Source organism: Podarcis erhardii (assembly GCF_964252035.2).
Source record: "Podarcis erhardii genome assembly, chromosome: 1".
NCBI lineage: Eukaryota > Metazoa > Chordata > Lepidosauria > Squamata > Lacertidae > Podarcis > Podarcis erhardii.
In genome coordinates, this window is record NC_138497.1 from 83,173,397 (window position 1) to 83,197,239 (window position 23,843).

The 23,843-nt window shown below is 43.9% G+C and overlaps 1 protein-coding gene across 4 annotated transcripts in view; it reads right to left on the reverse strand.

Annotated features, from left to right (window-relative positions):
- Positions 1-21,603, reverse strand: part of STX3 (syntaxin 3) — a 41,387-nt gene extending 19,784 nt beyond the window's left edge. For 3 of the 4 annotated variants that reach the window (XM_081879824.1, XM_081879827.1, XM_081879826.1), the window contains exon 1: positions 21,230-21,603. In XM_081879824.1, the coding sequence (XP_081735950.1) occupies positions 21,230-21,259 (30 nt within the window). In that variant the 5' untranslated portion in view covers positions 21,260-21,603. Of the gene's footprint in view, positions 1-573; positions 719-21,229 lie in introns of those variants that run through there. The other variant, XM_081879825.1, reaches the window with a different exon arrangement.
- Positions 21,604-23,843: the final 2,240 nt, after the last annotated feature.

A 23,843-nucleotide genomic window follows, 5' to 3' on the forward strand; every position in this document is an offset into this window, starting at 1 on the left:
AAGCTACCCTCTGCACCTGCTAAAACAAGATTCAACAGTAAAAAATCAAATGAGAGCTGCCACCCAAATGCGCTTCCTTAGTAAAAGAAAAATTCAGGCAAAGACTCAGGCAAATCATGATGAGAAATATCGAGGGAAGATGAAACAATTTGTTCCCAGATACTGGAGTGGGGAGTTTTATCAGATCCGGACAGAGTTGCACTCCCTCTGACGAAATAGGCACACTGTTGTTGTTGTTTTTTTTGGGGGGGGGCGGCTCTAGAACCACCTTTGTCACTGTAGGCCCAAGCAACTTCAGTGAGCACCTACTGTCAACTGATTTTGGTGCACCAACTATGCCATTTCCTGTGACCACCATGAGTCATGAGTTCCTCACAACTCATCGACTGTAATATGCTTTATGTGGGGCTTCCTCCACATAACGCTGCCCCAGGCTGTTGAGTGGGACACCTGGAGATACACATAGTACACCTGTTCTGAGGCAGCTTCATTGGCTGTCAGTTAGCTATCAGGTCATGTTCAAGGGCTTGTTGCTAAGATACAAAGCCCTGAATGACTTAAGGACCAGGTTACTTGAAAGACTGCTTCCCCCTATATCATGTGCTGTAAGATCATCTGAGGAAATTTTACTCACAGAATCACACCCTACAGAATATTGCAGGGCAGTGAACCAAAAACAAACAAAGCATTGCCTCTGGAATGTCCTTCCGTCTTCCACACATGACACACCATCCATCAGTTGTTTCAGATGTCTTGTAAAGACATATTTTTGTCTAGGTTTCACCGGACCCTGTTATTACCAAATTTCTGTTTTTATATGTCATTTTTGTGAAGAGATCTTAAAACATTCAGCAGTTTAGAAATGCTTTCAATTAGATAAATAGAATTAAAACGAAATGCTCTCATGGCTTACAGCTTCCCACAGCCAGTATCACTGCTATTTATTGACTACATTTATATAGCTTCCGCCCATCAATAAAAAAACACACTTCCGAGATGGCTTACACTATTAAAGACACAATGTACAATAATTTAGAAACAATAGGAGACAGCAAAAAGACTTCCTTGCAATGGAGACTATTATTCCAAAGACCATTTATGGGCAGTTTAGCAGGAAATGTTACACACCAGAGGATAAGCAAGCACAACGTCTCCTTTCTACAGCTTCCTCAGAGAGAAAAGTATCGTGGTTCAGACAGCAAAAAGTGGACTTTGGTTCTCTAAGTAGCACAGACAGTCCCTCCAAGGTGCTGCTACTTGGCTCAGTAACTAAAGCCACTACAGTTAAGTGCTCTTGAGTCTCACAAAATGGAGGTCAGAGGTTATGTTAGTGGAAAGGTGACTGAGCCATCTGCATTCACAAGGAGTGCATCTAATCTCACATCTGGTCCTGAACACACACACCGCAAGAGGTATTAACGGATTGCTGCTTGCAGAAGGGCGGGGGTGTCCTGCTCTCACACACGGAGACGGTCTGATCTGCATGCACAGAGACACGTCCCCCCCCCCCGCAGACGTTCCCCACATTCCAGCCTTCCCTGTGCTGCACTCCATCACTTCCAGGCAATCAGAAATTGCTTACACTTGCACCGTTCCCTTTCCTTCTTCAGCAGCAAATACTTCTCCTTGCCTAGGCATGGCGGGCCAAAGATGAGTGTGTCCCAACTCTGTCTCTACAGGAGCACATGATTCATTCCTCAGCCTGATGAAAACCAGGACAGATGGCTAGCATCCTGGTTTAATTGCATTACACCCTCACAGCATGCTCTACAAAAACCCTCTGTCCTTTAGTCCAATGCATCTTGAGGGGGTGTGGGATGACAGCGAACAGTCAGAGCAGCAAACATGAAACGGGTGGATGGTAGAGAGGAGGGACATTTGGGGTGGGGCAGTAATTAAACAAAGGCTGGTAGGAAGGCACTTTGCAACTGGGGGCCCCTGTTAAAAATAAAAAAAATATGGGTGATATCCAGCTTAATCATACTCAAAGCAGACTCACTGAAATTTAATCCATTGACTTCAGTGGGGCTACCTCAAGTAAGACTTACAGAACAATCTTAACCATATCTATTCAGTCAGAAGTAAGTCTGATTAAATTAAGTGGATCTTATTCCCAGGTAAGTAGGTTTAGCGTGCAGCCTAAGTTGAATATCACAAAGGGAATTTGTTCCACGATGAGTCTTCTAAAAAATAATATTATTTATATTGCTGAAATCCTGCCTTCATCATCAAATGACCCGAGGGCAGGTCACAACAATAAAAATTCAATAGGCAATAAGCATTAGAACAGAAATTGATTTTTTTTTGGCGTGTATGCAAGTCATACAAAGTATTTTTTAAATACCAAAAAAAAAAAAAAAAAAGAACTTCATATAAATAAAACCCATTGCATACATAGCTTTTCAGGCTAGTTATACTGTACTGCATAAGCTCAAAATATACTTCAAGTTTAACTTTTTACATTTCGGCATCATTCCAAGCAGAATTTGGGCTGTTTGACCTGGATTAATTTTAAGAACAAACATCTCCCAGTGGTGAAAGCAAACAGGTACGGTTTGGTGTAAAAATTAGCAACATTACAGGGGCACAAATATAAGCTGTGTTGCTATCACAGCCAGTCCCTTTTGCTCTAAGGCAGCCTTGCCCTGCCTAGTTTGCTCCCTAAGTCATGGACGACAACAGTCAGCTCCAGCATGTTCTGCCTGGGGCTGAAGGAAGTTGTAGTCCAAAACATATGGAGGTCACCAGGTTGGGGAAGGGACAGGCTGCAGTTGCTCAGTGTGGCTCAGCCCTAGCACTGCAAACAGATACTTGGGCTACAGTTCATCAGGAGGTATTTCCTATACAGTCAGTCAGTCTCTCTCTCTCTCTCTCTCTCTCTCTCTCTCTCTCTCTCTCTGTGTGTGTGTGTGTGTGTGTGTGTAAGGTTTGTTTGTTTGTGAGACAAAGGTTAGGGCCCTAAGAGAACCTGTAAAAGACTATTCAGCTACTTATTTCCTCAGGGGTACAAAGTTTTCCCTTTGATGGATATAGTTCAAGGATATAGTCAGAAGGAAGGCCCATTAGTGATTAACGTGCACTGACTGAAGGAAAATATTTACAAATTTCAGCACCCTCCACCATATAAGCTGCCAATCCTGCTGGTGTTTGTAAACCATCCTGGGGTAAATATTATGAAGTGTAGGATATAATTACCTTAAATAAATACAAAACAGTGATTGATGACCAAAGGTCTTACTTGATTTATGACACACCACATGCTGAACAAACACCTTCTGTTAATTGCAAAAAGAGGCCCTTTTAAAAAATAAAGCACTGTCATCTGTTAGACAAAAACCACACACATTCTAAAAACAGATTCAGCCTCACCTTCCTTAATGGTTAGCTCTAAAGAAGTGCCATTTTTATGACCTTCCGTCATGACAAACTTTTAAAACCTATGGAAGGGACTTTCAGCTTTCAGTGAACAAATGGAGTGATTCTGAAGAGCGGAGATGAAGCAAGTAAAATATAGGTTTTCAAAATTTCAAGGGATTAAAGAACATGACTAAATGCCAATACAGCACAGTGCCTAAGAGGCTGAGTCTGCAATCTCAACCCCATTAACCTGAGAGTAAGCCCTATTTAACTAAATAGGATTTACTTCTGAGTAGACATAGTTAGAATTAATCTGCGAGCTGTGAATAAGGAAGACCCTGGTTCAAATCTTACCTCTACCATGGACCCACTACGTGGCAGCCATGCTCTCTCTCAACCTCAGTTCCTCATCAGCCATAAGGGGGACAATGACACTGGCTTATCTCAGAAATGGGGAGCCTGTGACCCTCAAGATGTAGTTTGGATTACAACTCCTTTCATCTCTGACACTAGCCATGCTGGCTGCGGCTGATGGACTTTGTATTCCACAAGGGCACCATGTTGGCTACCCTTGTGCTATGCAATGTTAAGACTTAACAATAAGGAAAGGAACACAAGCACATTAAGTGCCCTTATTCAAACCTAGCTCTGCCAATTTGTGTGGTGAGGAGAACTGATCCATTTTCATACTACTTTGAAATTTCACTTGCTATCTTAAACATACGGTACTTTCCAGGAAGTAACTGCCAAGTAATTCAGCAGAGCTCACTCGGAATAAATATATGCTTCTTCAGGCTAGGATCAATGATTCCCTAAAAGCAGCAGTCTGTAAGATCACAACAAAATTAATAGAGGAAGACAGTGAAGGCCTATCTCAGAGCAAACTATTGTGGATACTGAATTCAGGTTAAACTATACTCCAGTGTCGTTGTACTGAATCCGCAGGTTGAAGGGAAAGCATTACTAAATATTCTCATGTTCAGGAGCCCTAAAAAGCACCATCACGAATGGACAGATGCCTTTAATGCCACAAAGCATGAACAAACCTAGCAATACTTATCTGCTACCTTCCTCGTTCATTCAGTGTTATCACAGCACAAGGCAAGATTTGTTTTTAACCCAGAATACTTTTGGGCAGGCTTCCACACAGTGATCATAATCTACCATGGTCCACAGAGAGTGAGTGAACTGCAACAGTAACTATAATATCCAGCAATCACTTGATCAAACTGATCAAATCAAATAATGTTATGGTTTGGGGGACAATAAGCCTTAAAAGAACGAAGTGCAACTACACCCAAGTGTATCACAACTCCACAGGATAATTAGCAAAATAGAACAATGAGTTGTCCTAAACAAGACAGTCTATTAAATTATTAGAATTTACAATAATGAATTTTCATCTCATTTTTATCCCATATCTTTATAGCTCACCAATCCCTTATCTCTTATTCTTCACCTGCTTTCTTTCAACAGCCATAACAGTTCCAGCACAAACACCACATTATCTGGACAGTTCGATCTTAGAAGAAGAATTTTGTGAACACAAGCATGCAATTGCAATATGCAATATGCAATATCTATTTTATTTTATTTAAAAATATTTATACCACTTTTCTAAAAGAAACTGCACAAACAAAGACATCAACTAATTTCGGAGCAAAAAGAGGGTTTCACTTCCTTGGCATCAGCTAAATCAGTGTTGATGAACCTCCAGCTTGTGGGCTAAATCTGGCCTGTGAGGCTGTTTTCCCCAAACCATGCCCACCTGCCCCATTCCTGACAGCATAAGTGATGCCAGATGTGGGGCAGGTAGGATTCCCTGCACATCAGCTGAAACAAGGAGTTCAAACCTGCTTGGTTGCTAACTCCTGCCACCCCAGCAGGCCACCTTTGACAGGTGGACAGGATAACTCACATCATTGGGACATCAGATGATTGACAGGTGAGTGGTACTGCCCACATGTTGAAGTTGACCAATGGGGAGAAAGATCTATCCCACAAAGTCAGAAATTTCCCCACCTCTGAGCTAAATGTAGGGAAGGAAAAAGAAGAGTCTGAGAAACTAAGTCATCAGCACCCGATTTTTAGAGAAGCTTATCTATATCAAAACTGTATATTTCAGTTATATAAGTTAGTCTCCATGGCGCAGACTACACAGCCTTGCCACTGGCTAGGAACACATGGGAGTCAAAGGAGAATTCAGCAGCAGCCATATTTAGGATTCATGCACAATGCTGGAACAAGGAACTTCAACAGGCTGGACGGCAGAATATGAACTGAAGGCAATAAGGCTTTTGAAAAGGATGCATTCATAGGGCTATTCCACTCCTTACATTGGCATCCAGGATATATACTAGGTTATTTGACTTTTTAAAAATGGGGTAATGAAGAAACAGTGGTGGAGCATATGTCCGCGCTGCTCAGGGCAGGTGTGCTCCTGAGGGGTGTGTGGCGTGTGGCGTGGAGGGTGCCCTCCCAGGCGCGAGATAGCCACTCGGGTGCCCGGAGCAGCCTGCGCACCCTGCAGCCGGGGGCGGAGTGAGCTGCCCATGGCGGACATTCGCAACTCCCAAGCCTCCCCCAAGCTGTCAAAATGAAGAAAGAAGGGGGGAATGCCGCCGGCAAAGCGGCGCAGCTCCCCCCTTCCACCAGTGGCTCGGGGTAGGCTTGGGAGTCACGGGCAGGCAGCGTGTCGAATGTCACCCCCCTCTGTGAGGGCACCCGGGGCATCTTCCCCCCCCGCCCCCCCTTCCTACACCCCTGTGAAGAAAAGCCGTGGCAAGCCCTTCAAAAGGCATTGGTATTGTAGCCTTCACATTTCTCATAAATCATTTTTTCTAACTATTTATTAAGCAGTCCTCTGAGGGAAATTACAGAGTTTACTTTTATTGATGCACAGACTCAGCAGCTATGCTTGCTGCTTAGATTAAATTGCATGTTTGGGTCACACCAAGCGCAAACAGCAAGGGGGAAGCAAGCACTTTCCCCCTGTTTGCTCTGTAAAGTATCTAGCAAGGCAACTCGCAAGATGGGAGTTCCTGAAAGTTCGTTGTTTAAGCCTTAACCTCCATTTGGAGGTGAAGTAATGTTTCTGCCTTTGTGGGGGGAACCGCATAGACCTAGTCTAGACAGGTACTTCTAAATACTTAAACAATCCTTCTCTCCACATTTTCCCCAGCCCTATTTCAGTAAGCGTACTTAGGGTTGTGGCTGGTGGGTTTTAAAATTACTGTTTCTCATATTTTAGTGTCTGAAGTGAAGAATATTGTCAGCACCCTTTGGGATAATTAGCAAATAAAATACATTTGGATCTGGAAGAGGGAAAATGACTGAAAGGAGATGTCAGAAAACAGTGCTTTTAGTATATGTTGCCAGTAATTAGCATGGACTCAAAGGGAGCTGCCTCAGGTAACATAACCATTCCCACTGGCAACACAATGGACTGAACGAGGAGAAAGTTAGGAGTGTAGGAAAAGAATTACAATGCTACTTGCAGAATTGTAACATTCCAAGAAGCAGAAAACACCTCCCAGAATGTTCTGGCAGGCACTCACATGTCCACAGGGAATTTAAAGATATGAACAGATCACATTTGCCACCATTGGTGAAAATGAGGAATTCCTCAAAATGGCAGTGGGTGAGTTTGAGTCCATGCTTTTTATTTATGTATGCTGCCTTGGCTTGGATTCATTTGGGGATGTAGTGTTTCACAGGACTTGGTGAAAGGTGTGGTGGTGGGCTTCTTATGGGTCATAAAAATGCAAAAAGCCAAAGGGGCGGGGGGGGGGGGAAAGGCCCAGGAACTCTAGTCACAGCTCAGTTTGAATTCTGTACTACTCAGTGGGAGGAATTCAGCATTGTGTTAAGGTGATCCAACCCCCCCAGGCAAGCAAGCATTTCTGCTTGCCAAGATGGAATGATTCCACCTCTCCTCCCCCTGTGAGCTGTACCAGGGCTTCTCCCAACTCCCCTAAAGTCAATTTTGGGGTGTGTGCAGGGGGAGGAGAAGCCCTATTGCGTAACTGGCAGGAATCATTCATTGAACCCGCACAATATTCCTTTCCCCAGCCTTTAACAGTATTCTCTGCTCTATTTACAGAGTTATGGAAATCAGAGATAGACATGGGCTCTGGCGACATCTGCTCTTTTTATCTCTTCCCCCTCACACGCTACGTTCTCATGCGACATCCTCTTCCTCTGCTTGGTCTTCTCCCTCGTCACAGAACCTCTAAGGAATACCCAACTCCATTGCTGTGTATACAGGAGCTTGAACTCAACACATTCCTCTGCTTGAGCAGCAGAACCTACAGCAGGCAGGGAGAAATAATACAGTGCTGCCTAAAAAACGATCTCCTTCAAAGCGGAAAGGAGATGCCACGCAATCTGCCGGAGAAGCCTTTTGGCAGTATTCCGACTGGGTACTCCACTATGGGAGTAGTTCTCAAACCTTCAAGCTAAGCCATGTTGCCTTGGCAGATACCTTACACCCAGTTATATGTCGGTCCCAACTTCCTAGTATTCATTTAACCCATTTTACCTGCCTCTCCACAGCTTGAAGCAGCTAATGTAAACATTAAATCCCAATTTTTCCTCCAATCCACTGCTATCCCAGCAAACATCTGAGGCCCTCCAGAAGTTGCTGGACTCCAACTCCCACCAGCCTCAGACAGTATGGCCAATGGTCAGGGATTATGGGCACTGGAGTCTAGCAACCTCTGGAAAGCCACAGGTTAGCCACACTTGTCATACAGCTGTAATGATTTTGTTTAATATAACGAGTCCACGCCAGAGAGAGCTACTATTAGTGTTAATGAGGCTCTCTCAGTGGTGGCTGCACAGCTTTGGAACTCCCTCCCTAGAGAAATACATAGGCCATAGGGCTTTGTTGCTTAAAAAAAGAACTATAAATTCATTTTAATTATTTTCTATGTTGGATTGAATTGTGCTGCATATGAGACCTACATTGGCTCCCAATAGGCTTCCGAGCACAATTCAAAGTGTTGGTCTGACCTTTAAAGCCCTAAATGGCCTCAGCCCTCTCTCATCTTAGTTTGTGGTTTAAATGTTGAAATTGTAGCTATTCTATTTTAAGGTGTTTTAGAGTCTTGCACACCACCTCATGAGGCCACTGCACCTTGAAAGGTGGGTTAAAAGTCTTTTAAATAAAACTAAGCTAAACGTGAACAGAAGACTCCCTGGAAAAGACCCTGATGTTGGGAAAGATTGAGGGCACAAGGAGAAGGGGACGACAGAGGATGAGATGGTTGGATAGTGTTCTTGAAGCTACCAGCATGAATTTGACTAAACAGCAGGAGGCAGTGGAAGACAGGAGTGCCTGGCATGCTCTGGTCCATGGGGTCACGAAGAGTCAGACACGACTAAACAACTAAACAACAAACAACAACAAGCTAAATGGCATGGAATTAAAATAAAAGTGCACAATTCAAAAATTGCACACTGATGTGCTGCTGGGATTCCTTTCCTGTGTCTCATGTCCAGTCTCAGCAGAAATAGCTGCACCACATCAGTTGTTCCACCATACTATTAAGAACTGAGAACATTTTGTCAAAAGCAGTCACATCCACCAACAGAAATCAGTTTTCAGGCTTACACAGAAGTGCTCCATAATACAGTGATATCTCAGGTTCAGAACTTAATTAGTTCTGGAGGTCTGTTCTTAACGTGAAACTGTTCTTAACCTGAGGTACACTTTAGCTAATGGGGCCTCCTGCTGCTGCCGCCACAATTTCTGTTCTTAACCAGAGGTACTATTTTTGGGTTCTGTAACCTGAAGCATCTGTAACCTGAGGTACCACTGTATGCTGTAAGTGTTATAGGAAGTATCACATTAATGTATTGTGCAGAGGGGCTTGATCCTGGAAATATGAAGCCTTGATGCAACTTATATATTCCTTGCAGATGAGAGAAGGGGTATTAAGGCATTACAGCCCTGAAGTTTAATGGTGTTTACCCCCTAGTAACTGTGTATGGTGTCCCAATTAGCTTTGTGCTGCACATACATGGAGCTCAAGGGTTGCTTCCAACTCTACAATTCTATGATTCAAGTGATTAACCCAAACCACTAGTCTATGCTGAGGTTCTAGGCCACACTTTCAGGAAGGACCAAACATGATACAACTAGCATATCATGTGATTTGTATCCTTATTTTTCAAGGAGATATAGCTTCCACTTGCTTCACTGCTTTCACCTGGGAAAACCACTGAATTGGAGAAAAAGGTCTATTGGGTCTCTCCAGATTGACATTTGCTCCAGTTTAGCTCTAAAGGGTAGGATATCTGGGGGAAAGTGGCAGGGCAAAGGCAAAACCACTCAGACCTGTTCTTTCTAGGCACAGAACAAGCGGAAGTATGTATGAGACCTCAGACAGGATAGCAGAAAGCTGATTTGAAACCGGGGAAAGGCCTTTTTTCTGTCTGAAAAGCAATGGAGACACCTGTTACAACAGCATCTTCAAGGAAGTTTATACCTCTAAGGGATAACATCCAAACAAGCCCAAAGCAATAACTGCTTTTGCTAAAACCAATGTCAACAGGAAACTAGGTGGAAGGGTAATGCATGACCAGTGGCAAAAGACTAGAAAACTGGAACAACTTATCACCTGATGTTCTCATGAGGTATGACTCCCATGGCACTGGCTACTTCTACTCCTCAAAGGATCCAAGGTCAAGGTATGTAGGCTCTGAGCACATTTTTCACAGCTGCATTTTGTCCTCACAAACAATTCTGCTGAACTTTACTCTCACTGCACTCAGCTAAGCACAATTGCTGACGCAGCTGCCCTCCTCCTTCTTCCTCTCCTTGCAGGGGAGAAGAGCAGAAGAAGGCTGGCTGCCGATTTCATCATCCAGTTCACGGAGCAGTAAGTTGCATTCCAACTCTGACTGTCACATGCTCAGAGAGCCAGCCCACCCTTTTTACAAAGAACTAAATTTGAAGTTTCTACTCAGGAAACCGCTGAGAACAGGATGCATGTTGGTCATCTGTTAGGGATTTGTAAGCCAAGCAAATAATCACATATCAGCCAGAGTTTTGATTTCAGAACTGATAGCAGATACAGCTGTCTTACCAACAGTAGTCATCTGCATTTTTGTCATTTGAGCACACAACTTGACAGTGGGTGTCCAAACTTCAAAGTCCTGCTCAAGTCACTGAAGACTGCTGGGTGGTCTAGAACAAACGGCTATCTCAAAGAGTTGTTATGTAGAGATAGCAACTCTTTGCATACAAAACCACTATAAAAATAATAGGCCACCACCTCTATTTTCCTTGTTCATATATGCATTGTGTGATATACACACTTACACCTGACTTGTAAAGAAATTGCTCCATCACGTTCAGGAAAATAAATTTTAGGTAAGTGTGTCAACTAATCCTAAGAGTCAGATTTCCTTGCACAGAAACCAGCCCAAAGTACAGAGGGCATGCCACAATTGGTTCTGAAATCACCCCAAAGCATCATGTAGCACCTCCTGCAGAAACAGGATGCAAAACAAGTCTACCATTTGTTGTACATATTGGCAGCCTGGCCCTGGAAAAAGCAAAATGGCCCAACATACACACTCACACAAGACAGAAATAGCCTTGTTTTCTTCTGTTACATTCTAACCTTAGACTTACAGGATTTCCATATATTCTGCTGACTACCAGCCACCATAACTGCACAGAAAATTCTGTACACTGCAGGATTGTCCAATGAACACTGCCTAGGATTAGATTGTTACTTAGAGCAGATTCACAGCCGTGCATTACTACACAGCCCTCTGATGTGTTTCTGTGTGGATGATGCTTGTCATCACACAGCACCATTTATGAACTGCAGTATTGTGGAGAGATCTTGCATGTACTGCTTGCTTTATGCTAACCCAAGCTGCTTTAATCACACCCATTCACCACCACAATCCCTTAAATGAAATTGATGTCAAATGATGTTTTATCAAGAAAAGTACCAGTACCTCCAAGAATGCAGAGAGTGCTTTACCCTGGGGGTGGGGGCAGAGTGCTGGTCCCCACACACTTCAAATTAAAAAGCAGAAGCTTACAGTGACTATTACCACTCCACAACAATATGCTGAGACTTCATGCCTACCTTTCACCACTGGTGAAGTACAGTGGTACCTCGGGTTACATACGCTTCAGGTTACAGACGCATCAGTTACAGACTCTGCTAACCCAGAAATAGTACCTCGGGTTAAGAACTTTGCTTCAGGATGAGAACAGAAATTGTGTGGCGGCGGTGCAGCGACAGCAGGAGGCCCCATTAGCTAAAGTGGTGCTTCAGGTTAAGAACAGTTTCAGGACGGACCTCCGGAACGAATTAAGTTCTTAACCAGAGGTACCACTTTACATACTTCTGGTGAAGTCTAGCAGCATGCCATGACTTCACCAGCCACTGAAACAGGAACCTTTAGTTTCTCTTCAAGTGCCCTAATAGATCTTAGCATGCTTCCAGAAGCACATAATTGCAACACATTATATGTGGAGCTGCTTTTGAAGACTTCCTAAAAACCTCAGAACACAGCTGCTTGACTATTAACCAAGAGTAGCCTTGGAAAGCCCCTCTTGCCAGTTTTGAAACAACTTCCCTGACTGCCAGCCCATTTCCAAGCACAATTCAAAGTGCACAATGTAAAGCCCTACCTTTGACCACAAATATCTGTCTGTTTGTTAACCACCCTTGCCTTCCGAGGTGAGGCAGCTGGCTGTAGTACCTGAGCTTTGGAACACAAGCATTGCCTGGCTTTTACTTTTAGGTCTTGTCAGTGTTAGGCAGAGACCTTTTTATCCTCCCAGACCTTTTTAAATGTCAGCTTACACATTTTTCTTCTGCTACTGTTTCAGTTTGTAGGTTTGGCTGCCATGCTGCTTTACTCTTTTAATTGGCTTCACTTGGCTGCGAGCTGCCCTGAAAGCTCTTGCTGAAGGGTAGGGCAGACATCTGCTATATGTACACAAAAACAAAATGTCTTTTCCTAAGAAGCGACAGCCTATCCTTCTGACTTAGGGCTTCCCCTTTGGCTGAGGCTGGCTTTGTTCTGCCATTCAAATTCAAAAAGGAGAAATTCTAGAGAAAAGAAATGAAGAAATACTAAAGTAGTGCCTTCCCTAAAGTCACTTCTGTTTGCTAGCCAAAGAAATGAAGCCCTTCAGTTGAGTGTAAGGCCTAAGGCCAGAATGGAGAACCTGTGGCCATCCAGATGTTGTTGGCTTCCAACTTCCACCAGCTCCTGCCAGCCTGGCCAATGGTCAGGGATGTAGTTCACAACATCTGGAAGGTACCATGTGGGCTATCCCACTATTTTCCTTTGTTCTAAAGGGCAGGGCACTTGCCCATACAAACAGTCATTTGCCTGGACATGTAAGAAGAGCTATTATTTTTGCTTTAAACTTTATAAGGCATGCTTCTGGAGCCACAAGTTCAAAAACTTACAACGTTTAAAAACAACTAAGGCTGCAAGCCAAGCCACACTTAGCAGAGGACAAGTTCAACTTAGCTCAGAGGGAAGGACAGCAGAATCTTAACCATGTCTACGCAGAAGTAAATCCTATTAAATTAAGTGAAGCTGACTCCCAGGTGAGTAAGGATAGGACTTCAGTCTTCTTTCCAAGCAGCCATAGAACTTTAGCTGGTACCATAATTAGCTGGAAAGTTAAAGAAACAGCTAACGTCTCAATAGTTGGCTTTTTAGCTGTCACCTTCCACTAGTTAACTTTTAAAAACTTTTTTTAAATTACCATATAAACTGTTCTAAAAATGTTTTTCAAAGTATAAGTTTAAAAGTTTTGTATAAGCTGAAACACAGCTTTCCCAGAGTTTTATCTGACACAGACCACTCTATGACTTAAAGGAACATTGTCATTCCATATAATAAGAACTTTGGAACTTCTTGTTTGAGAGACAGAGAGTAGTGTATCTTCTATGAGGAAAGGGTCAGATCCACTTTAACAGTCATGGAAAGCCTGGCTTGTTTTCAGGGTGCTAGGAATTGTGACTGTGTTAGGTCAGCACTCTTAAACTACAGTTCCCAGTGGTATAATAGTGTTTTAAATGTATGCAGTGAATGTGACCATGATCTCTTAAGAACTGTAAGTCCCCAAGTTCCTTAATTCATGCTGTCATTTTTTTTAAAAAATTATTCTATAGCTTTCTGTGAAACTAATATGGTTGATCAACAATGGAAATAATTCGCAATTCAAGCACACAGCTTCCCCCAAATAATCCTGGGAACTGTAGTTTGTTCAGGTTTCTGGGAATTGGAGATCTGTGGGGGGTCAATTACAGTTCCCATTATTCCTTTGAGAGGGGTAAATGTATGGTATGGGTGTGACTTGTCAGAGGGTCTTCATGCAGCAAACCTGGGACGGAACAGAGTTGGAAATTCATGGAATAGAACAGAAGCCACTGCTGCCACAGATGGACCACAGTGTTCTCAGTGGACAACATGAGTTTTAGAAGAACAAAAGGATAAGAGGGAGAAACAAGTACTGATGATCAGAGGTGAAGAGCTTCTCTGATTTCCTTAAAGGAAACAACCACCAAGATAGGTGGGGCAGGTTAGAACAGTTTACCAGAGGCTAGGATTTGTTGATGTCGTTTTTTGTTGAAGTTGGCAAGCCTACAAAGAAGGGAGAGAGAAAGCATACACAGGTCACAAAGTCACCCTACAGAACACACACACACACACACACACACACACACACACACACACACACAGCTTCCCACTTTGGGACCTAGATGCCTTTAACGAACAGATCCAAAGGACTACCAACCCCACATATTCAAAAGTTATGAGCCGTGACATTAGCATGTTAAAATAATTATACTAAATAGCTGCAAATTGAGATAAACACTGAACACAGCTCTTTTGAACCAGTTACATTCCAGGTGGCAATCTTTCTCCATGCATGCAAATATAAGCTTGGGAGTTTTGTTTCTTTTCAAATAAAAGCCGAGATCCTCATGATTTTAGGATTTAACAAAGCCAGTGAAAGCCCTAAACCACAACATCTGCAATAATATCATGATAGCTGCCAGCCCCATTGATTCCTTTTACTTGCTATTAGAGGAGAGGAGAGTTGTCAGCTCTCACAATGGGACAAGAAGCACAGCACTCTTTACGAAGGGAACTTAAGACCCCTTCAGATGTCCTTTATATTTCATATTTATAATCATTTGCGCACATGATGCTATTAGAGCAGTCACATGTGATTCCAACTGCAATACTGTTTGAGCCTGCAAAAGTTTTGGGGGTGCTCACACTCCTTCATTCCAAATCAGTGCGCATATCCCGTAACTTTCTGCAGAAACTCCATGGCTTTTTAACACCACAAATGTTCAGGTTTATTCTTCTCCTGCTTTGGCTATGCTATAGCCCCACTGGAGTGCAATAAAATTTGTGGCACTGGGTGAGCATCACAGAACAAGCCGACACACACACAGATTGACCACAGTCAAAAGCTGCCATATGGGGAACTTTCAAGGGACAGCCAAGCAGCACCCACTTCTACTACAGTTGCCCACAGCTGAACTAGGCCATTACCAAGCCAGAATGAAATGCAACTAAGACCCTATTCAGGCATTCTGCTTGGGTGTAAAATTGATCCCACCAAGCTCTGCTTCCCTGTTGCTGGACTTGTCACCTTCCAACTTGAGGAGGTGAAAGCTCTGATGCCCTTCCCTACTTCCCAGAAACCTAGTCATACAGCACACTACTGTCACATTCACTCCGCACATTCAAAGTGCATGGCTTTCCCATGAAAAATCCTGGAAACTGTCGTTTGCTAAGGGTTTGGGGATTTGTAGCTCTGTGAGGGATAAACTACAGTTCTGACGATTTGTGGGTGGGGAGAGGAAGCTAGGTATGGAGTTGAAGGTAGCTAAAATCCCACTTGAGACCTTGCCCTCCATGAACAAGAAGGTAATGGTGGGGAGGGCAAGATTCAGAGGCTTGTCCCCCACTTGTGTATGTAGGTTTTACCTGTGAGCACAGCTCTTGAATAACAGGGAGAACCTACGTGCTGAGAGTCCCTCCTCAACACATCCGCCTCCTGGGAAGAGCTCTTCCTTCAGGAAAAGGATCTGCAAGCTGTTCTCTGGAAACGCTCCCCCTCCCCTCGGTTAAGATTTCCCCCTGTCCCTTTGGGACTTGAGTCTGCTGAGGAATAAAAATAAAATTAATCCCCTTCTCTCTCCCAAGCGTTTTATCTCCTCTGGCCCTGGCTGATGGCTTTATAATCCTGACTAAATCCCTGTCACTCCCTCTCCTTTGCTCCCTTTGCCCTGCCCCCATTTCTTTTGAATCATGGGCAGAGAAACAACCAAGTCTCTCTCACAGGCGGGAAACATGGCTCTTTCCTTAAAGATGGGGAAGGGGACAGCCCACACTGTCCCAAAAGTCATGGAACAAGGAAGAGTAACCCTGCTCTAGTTAAGCGAAACGCAGGTGATTCACCTCATAGACCTCACTTCCCTAGGGACAAGGTCACATTGGGTCTTTTGAAGAAGAGGTGGGCCTCAAAGGAAAACCTCCCCTTAAAAAAATACTGGGAAATTATTATATAACCTTTGTGACCCACCAGTTCCAAAAAACCCACCTTAGATTTACACTAGACTATAGCAAATGCAGGCCTATACTCTGCATTTCCCAACTTGGTCACAATAGACACAAACCAGAGAGGGTTTTTTTTGGAGGGGGGTGAGGTCCCTAGCAATTGCTCAAATCTCCATAAAGAAAACCACTTCATTCTTTCAGAACTGGGCCATAGCATACAATGATTTTTATTTAAAAACATACACATAGCAGGAAAAGAGGCACGAGAAGCAGCTGCTGCAACATTTGATTCCAAATGAAAATCGGAAACAATGCCTTATTTCTCAGAAATGAACATATCATTCCAGGGAAAACCATGACAGAGCCAGGGAAGCCCCCTTGGTTTTTAGAGTGGGGGCAAAAAGAGCTTTAGTATAGAAATGTAATAATAAAATAAAGCAAAACTTAATATCCGGTTCTCTGGCAGAGCATATCTGGATTAGGAAAGACAACCAGTCAGAGATGTATTAAATCTGACTTTGTTCTAACAACCTAATAACCGCACACGCATCCAGTATTGGCAATGGAAACTGAGGCCCAGGAGCACAACTTATTGACAAAGATCTCACTTCAAAGCTCTAGCTCTGCAGGTAAGAAGTCTAATAGACTGGCCCAGATGGGAAAAGGCATCTTCTGTCTCTTTATATATAGCATAACACAGAGAGAAGAGTCAAAGCAGTTTTGCAGCTCATTCTGCTATCCCCAGTCCAAAGCCATAATGGTGTCATTGATAAAAAAGGAAGTTTCTATTACAGAGCCTTTCCTTACTGACTACCTGGCACCTTTCAAGGGGGATCTGTCATCAGCAGTATTTCTTCTATTGTATTATTGGCAAACTGGTTGATGCTTAAGTTCACCTTTAAAAACCTGTCTTCCAATGAAAGAGAAAAAGAGCATAACATTCATCACCACTTCTCTCCGAGTTAAAGCAAGGAGCACTTATGGAACATATTCCCCTTTGTTCTAAAGTAAGGAATGAAAACTCAGTTCTCTCTGGTTCATAGGATTGCTACTTCCCAGCCTGGAGCAATCACAGACCAAGAACAGAAACCCACACTCCCGGAAATCCAGAGATTACTGTCAAGGTTGTGTCATCTCCCCCAATTCCATTCACACACAGAAAAGAAGATAATTCAGCATCCTGACAATGTCAGCTTTTCCCCTTTCTTTTTTAAAAGAATGTTTTTCATCTTTAAGTAACAAATTGTGTGTGTGTGTGTGTGTGTGTGTGTGTGTGTGTGTGTGTAATGTCTAGTAAAGTTTTCAAAAGCCAGGAAAAGGTTCCATTAGCAGCCAGGGAATGGGGCGTCAGTACATTGCAGAGTTCACTGCATTCCCTCTTGACTTGCAGAAGCAAAAAAATATTATGCAAACTGAGATAATAGGTGCAAGTTTGCATAATTTGTGCAAGTTACAGAATTCAGGTTGCTTCAGTGCACTTTTTTTTAAAAAAAAAATTATGGAAGAGCACACACAATCCAGAGAACTGCCCTCTTGATACAATTTTTATTCCTATTTTACAAGCGGGGACATCACAGTTAGCAGCCTCCAAGGGCTCTCGTGGCCCCTCATACAGGAATAGATTAATTGTGGCACAGCAGAAGGGCTTTGTTAGTAGGTGATGGCATAATATGCTGGAGGGTGGAACAAGTGCCAACAATGCCTTTATATGGTCTACACAGGACGAACAGGACAAATTTTCACAAAAGAATGAATGGGCACAACCCTGGCATTAAACAACTCAATATATTTAAAAACTCAAAAACAGAGGAATATTTTACTGCAGGACATTTTGATGCTGACCCAGAAGTCACCATTATTTGAAAACAATGTTACGAAGGAAGACAGCAGAAAGCACCAGCATGAAACTGATGCGCCAAGGTTCATCAGCAAATTTGATTCCACTGATTTAGGTCTTCCTCAAGACCGTGGGTTTTTCTCCCATTATGGACATTACATTACCATAGCAGAGTTGGGAAATAGCATACCAGTTACTACCACTGGTAATAGGCTATTTTGTATCAGTTTGAACTTCACTTACAGATGCCACAGGCTTGCAATCTCTCTCAAGGTCCCATTCCTGCCCCCTGCTGCCTTCTCTGTATTGTATATGAATCTGTTGCACCTCTGTATGTAACACCTCATGGACTTCCACCCACCAAAAACAGTAGCCATGTTATCCTTTCTGATATCCCAAGACTCTCGCCCTTCATTGGTTTTGCCACAATAGACTTGCATAGGTATTATTCTGGAATTTGCAACAGAAAAGGGTAGTGACATCTCTTCTGATATGACAAGGCCACAGGCCCCTCATTTCCTTATGTTGCAGCCTGGTATTAGTTTCTAGCATTAGACAAGTTCTAGTTCAGTTTCAAAGTCGTTCAGATATTTCAGTTCAGCAGTGCTACTGCCCCTCAACAGTGTTGGGGTGTGTGTGTGTGTGTGTGTGTGTGTGTGTGTGTAGAAAACAAGGTATGCCTGTGAAACCTGAAGTTTGACTTCATCTGTTTGACATTTCTATTTAACCTGTGTCACTTGAACTGGAAAAATAAGCCAGATAAGTGTTCTATATTCTCTCTTATCGGAGGCATGACAAAGGTTCCAAGCTAGGACCAGCCCCACCCATTGAAGACTCTTGCCATAACCCCCCTCACTGGATTGTCAGCCTTATCTCCCCGACTGAGTTTCTCTCTTCCCGTTCTGTCTGCTGCCACTTATGTCCAATCACATGGCCACAGCTCAATCCCAGGTCATATGAAGTGTGAAATCATTACTGCCTGCTCATAAGCAGAACCTATTTGTAAACCACTTTGAGGTATTTTTTATTTTATTTTTTACAGTCTAGCAATATATAAATTTTATGAAACAGTCTAGCAGTATATTGTATACAGTCTAGCAATATATAAATTTTATGAAACAATAAACAAACAAAGTAACTTTTGGTGCCACTTGCTACTTCCCGCCACCAGATTGGAATAGTTTACAGAAAAATGGGCAAGATGTATCTAGGAGTTATTTCTCATTCAAGGGGGACACAGTATATATCCCCCTCAGAAGATTTTTGTGGTGAAATGACTTTTGCACCACAAGCTTCGGCAATATTTCAACTGAACTTGTCACAATCCCTCAAACCTCTTTTTCTGGCTTAAAATAAAAATGAAAACTGAATCTGACACGAGTTTGTAGAATATGGGCAAACACCATTTTCTCATGACCAAATTGCAGCAGCCAGCCCTTCGTACATTTCAAATTCAGGGGCACTGGCAGTGTATCTCCAGGCAGAGCTGAGCACCTCTCTCTCTCTCTCTACTAGTCACTAGTCCACTTTTGGCATCTTGCCAGCCTTCTTTCTGGCTAAGCTCTACATTTCATAACTCTGCAAGAGCAAGGAGAGGGGGCATGGTGGCACAGCCACAATTTCCACAGCATCCTTCCTCGACAATTAGGCAACCGGTTAGTCCCAACAGGCAAGGAGCTCTTGTTGCGCTGGAAAGTGGGAGATGAAATAGAATCAAACTCTGCACCCAAAACAAGCACAAACATAACGTGCCCCTTTCCATTATTGTCATTTACATGGTGTAAGAGAAAACAACGGGTTTTGAACCAGGCCTTTCCATCAGCTTTGAAAGGAGGAGCATGTCTAGGCCTTTACTTAGCCTGGCACGCATTGAACTAGTTAACACCTTTTGGCAATAAAATCTGTGAGAAATTAACCTGCGCTGAGGGTCCCACCTTGTTAAGATCACACTATGTGCAGCCCCTTCACATGTACAAGTGACTCTGCAAGGATTGTGCACTTTATGAGAATCGCAGCGAAACTCTCATTCCAAGCTAGCTTTGTGTATTATATATACAGCTGAAAGGTTAATTTAGGAAACTGGCTTACTTGTCTAAGAAAAAGTCACGTTCTGAGAGAATGTGCATTATGTTCTGTCTACAGTGACCCAAAAGTATGAATGGATGAACACTCTTTTTCGAATAAGGGCTCCTCCGCAGCAGCTATAAGTCCCCGAGGGTTATGTTGCAGGTTATATGAATTTAGTACCTAAGCCCAAAGTGCCGATGCCTTTCAAGACATCTTGCACAGCCATGTCCCGGGGCACATGTTTTAGTGGAAAGTCTTTGTGCATGGGTGGGGAAAGAGAGAGAGGAGTGTCACATAGAGGGAAACCAAAAGGAGGAAGTAACTAACTCCAGTTTTCTTCATGCAACATGTGGGGGGAGGTGAGGAAAAGGAGACCCCCCAACTCCTTCCAAGAATCATCTTCTCAAATCTGCCCCTCCATTAATTCTCTTCAAACTTCAGGAAACAACTGCCTCCCAGCCAGCTTTTCACATTGCTCTGTTGTTTTTAACACGCACATCGAAACTGTGCACACACAAATGCATATTCAACTGCCCCACCTTACAAGTGCATGTGCCAAGGATTTGACAGTTGCCGCAGCTCCCAAATGTGCCGCTGTGCCTGTGCAAGCTGCAATAAACATATTTGCTGCCATTTACAACTGTGCCTAGTCTCACAACCCTTTGTTTCTGCTGTCAGGTAGAAGCAAATTCACCTTTCTGGTCCCTCTGTCAGGTAAAGCTTATAACCTGCTGCTGCTATTGGACTGTAAGCCTCCTCTCTCCCCACCAAACCTCATCACCCACTTTTGAAAAAATTCATTTTTACTTCAAATTAAGTTTAAGCACTTCTGCTCCCACAGTGTGGACAGCAGATCCACTCAACCTACTTCTGCTTGTGGGGAATACAACCAGCAAGGGGTGGGATAGCAGGTGCAGCTGAATTATATTATGGTGAGCTACATTGATATCCTGCATTTCCTCCAAGGAACTCAGGGAAGCACATACGGCTCCTCCATGAATCATTTATTATAGGGTCACAAACCGGCTAACCGGTCTCTCCATTTTAATCCCCACAACAACCCTGAGAGGTAGGCTAGGCTTAAAAACAGTGACTGGCCCAAGGTCACCCAGTGAGTCTCATGGGCAAATGGGGATCTGAATCTGGGTCAAAGTCCAACGCTGTACCCACTACACAGGATCCCTCACTATACAGACCCCCCCCCCATCTTCAAAATGGACCTGGCCTCGTTGGTTTAGCCCCCCTGGTGGGGCTTCGCCCTTTCCTTTTACGCTGCTAATACCTTCCCGAAGCTCGATCCCCTCCCTGTTTACTCGGGAGTAAGCTCGGCGGCGCTCTATGGAGGCCAGCATTACACCCTGCGAGGAGGAGAAGGAAAGGAGGCTCCCCACTCACCGACTTTAGTTGCTCCAGCCGGTCCTTCATTTTGGACAGGTGTTGCTGTGGCTCCTCCTCCTTCTGCTGTTCTCTCCAGGTGAAGCCGGGATCCCCGCCGAAACTCCGCACGGGGAGGAGGGCTTCTCCAGGAAGTGGAGTTCCAGCCCAGAGGGAAGGTTCCTCTTCCTCCTCCTCGCCCCGATCGCTAGCAGGGACGCGCGAGTTTCATCCGTGCAGAGGCTGGGGAGGGAGACACACCACGCACGCTCACATCCCTTCCTCCCGCGAAGCTAAATCTGTCTCTCCCCCGCCCCCCTGTGTGTGTGTGCCTGATCCTCAGGCGCTGAGCTGGCCGCAGCTGCTAATCCGCCGCGACATACGCGGAGGGGAGGCAAGAGGGGAGGGGACGCGAGCAGAGGCGCCGCCCACTTTTACCTGGGCAGAAATCGCTCTTAAAGAGACATCGTCGCACACCCTCCTTTCTTTGTTTTTTAAACATATTTTTAATTAAAGATTTCTTGCTTTACAAAAGTATGTGCAATGTCTCTTTTTTCAAGTGACATTTTCTCCATATCAGTTTCATTTGGTACGCAACTGAGACCCTACCATAGCTGTCAACTTTTCCCTTTTCTTGCGAGGAATCCTATTCGGAATAAGGGGATTTCCCTTAAAAAAAAGGGAAAAGTTGACAGGTATGGACCCTACCTGCCTGCAGACTGTCTCTCCAGAGTGGTGCATGCTCTGGTTATCTCCCGCTTGGACTACTGCAATGCGCTCTACGTGGGGCTACCTTTGAAGGTGACCTGGAAACTACAACTAATCCAGAATATGGCAGCTAGACTGGTTATTGGGAGCGGCCGCCGAGACCATATAACACCGGTCTTGAAAGACCTACGTTGGCTCTGAGTATGTTTTCGAGCACAGTTCAAAGTGTTGGTGCTGACCTTTAAAGCCCTAAACGGCCTCAGCCCAGTATACCTGAAGGAGCGTCTCCACCTCCATCATTCTGCCCGGACACTGAGGTCCAGCACCGAGGGCCTTCTGGCAGTTCCCTCACTGTGAGAAGCCAAGTTACAGGGAACCAGGCAGAGGGCCTACTCGGTAGTGGCGCCTGCCCTGTGGAACGCCCTCCCACCAGATGTCAAGGAAACAAACAACTACAGTATCTAACTTTTAGAAGACATCTGAAGGCAGCCCTGTTTAGGAAAGCTTTTAATATTTGATGAATTATTGTATTTTAATATTTTGTTGGAAGCCGCCCAAAGTGGCTGGGGAAATCCAGCCAGATTGGCAGGTATAAATAACTATATTATTATTATTATTATTATTATTATTATTATTATTATTATTTGTTGAGACATTAGTGTTACATTAGGAAGAAAAGGGGGAAAGAGGTGGAGGGGGCCATGGTGAGTGGGGGTGGGGTGGCGATGCTTCTATTCTACTTAATGTATGTGTGGGGTTTTGTGTCAGCATCTTACTATTCGCTTGTGTTCCTTTGGTGGTGAGAGAGGTTGGGGTTGGCCTAGGGTGTGGTTGTTTGTGATTGGCTGTGGTCATTTTTGTTTTCATGTGTGAGTGGGGGGTGGGGTGGGCATTTTTGAATAAGGTTAACCATATTGATTCATATGCTGTTGGTGGATTCTTGTCGTTGTCTTGTTGGGCTGTGTATGTGATAAAGGGGAGCCCTACCAGGGTGAAGGTGTCTTCTTCTATTTGTCCCCATGTCAGTTTCAGTTTATTGGTTAGTTTTTCTAATAAGGCTGTTTCCCATACTATTTGGTACCACTGGTCCATGCTTACTCCTGACAGGTCTCTCCAGTGTCTGGCTATGATGTTTCTGGCTGCTGAGAGTAGGTGGGCTATGAGCTCCTTATGATGTGAGTGGACATTAATATTTTGGAAGATATTTAGTAGGGCCAGTTCTGGGTTGACTTCTAATACTTACTTAGCTATTTTGCATATTTCTTGTATGATTGTTGTCCAGAATAGTTGGATTTGGGGGCATTCCCACCACATGTGGAGGTATTTGCCTGTGGAGCACACCCTCATTTTCTTAGAAAAACAGAACTGTAGTTGGAAGGGACCACGAGGGTCATCTAGTCTACCCCCTGCAATGCAGGGATCTTTGGTCCAATGCAGAGCTTGAATCCATGACCCTGAGATTGAGAGTCTCATGTTCTAACGATGGATTTGGTTTTCTCAGTCGAGTCTGTTTCAGGGAGCTTATAGGTTTCCCCACTATTCCCACCACCACCCAGGAACCGTGATTTGCATCAGCTGGGAGATCGTTCAGCAAAAGTCTTCTCGGACCTGTTTGCTTCCTACGGTTTTTATTTTATTTTACCAAAGTAGCATAAGAAGGGCCCTTCCTGGTAGAGCAGAGTTTCTCAAACTTGGTTCTCCAGCTGTTTTGCGGCTCCCATCATCCCTAGCTAGCAGGACCAGTGTTGTGGGATGATGGGAACTGTAGTCCAAAAATAGCTGGAGACCCAAGTTTGGGAAACCCGGTTGTAGAGCTAGCTGTCCAAAAGGACTGAGACCAGAGGAAGAAGAAGAAGAAAAGGGTGCAAAAATGCAGCAGCAACGTTTGTTTTGTTTCACATGCATTGATGGGTATAAGGCACTTTTG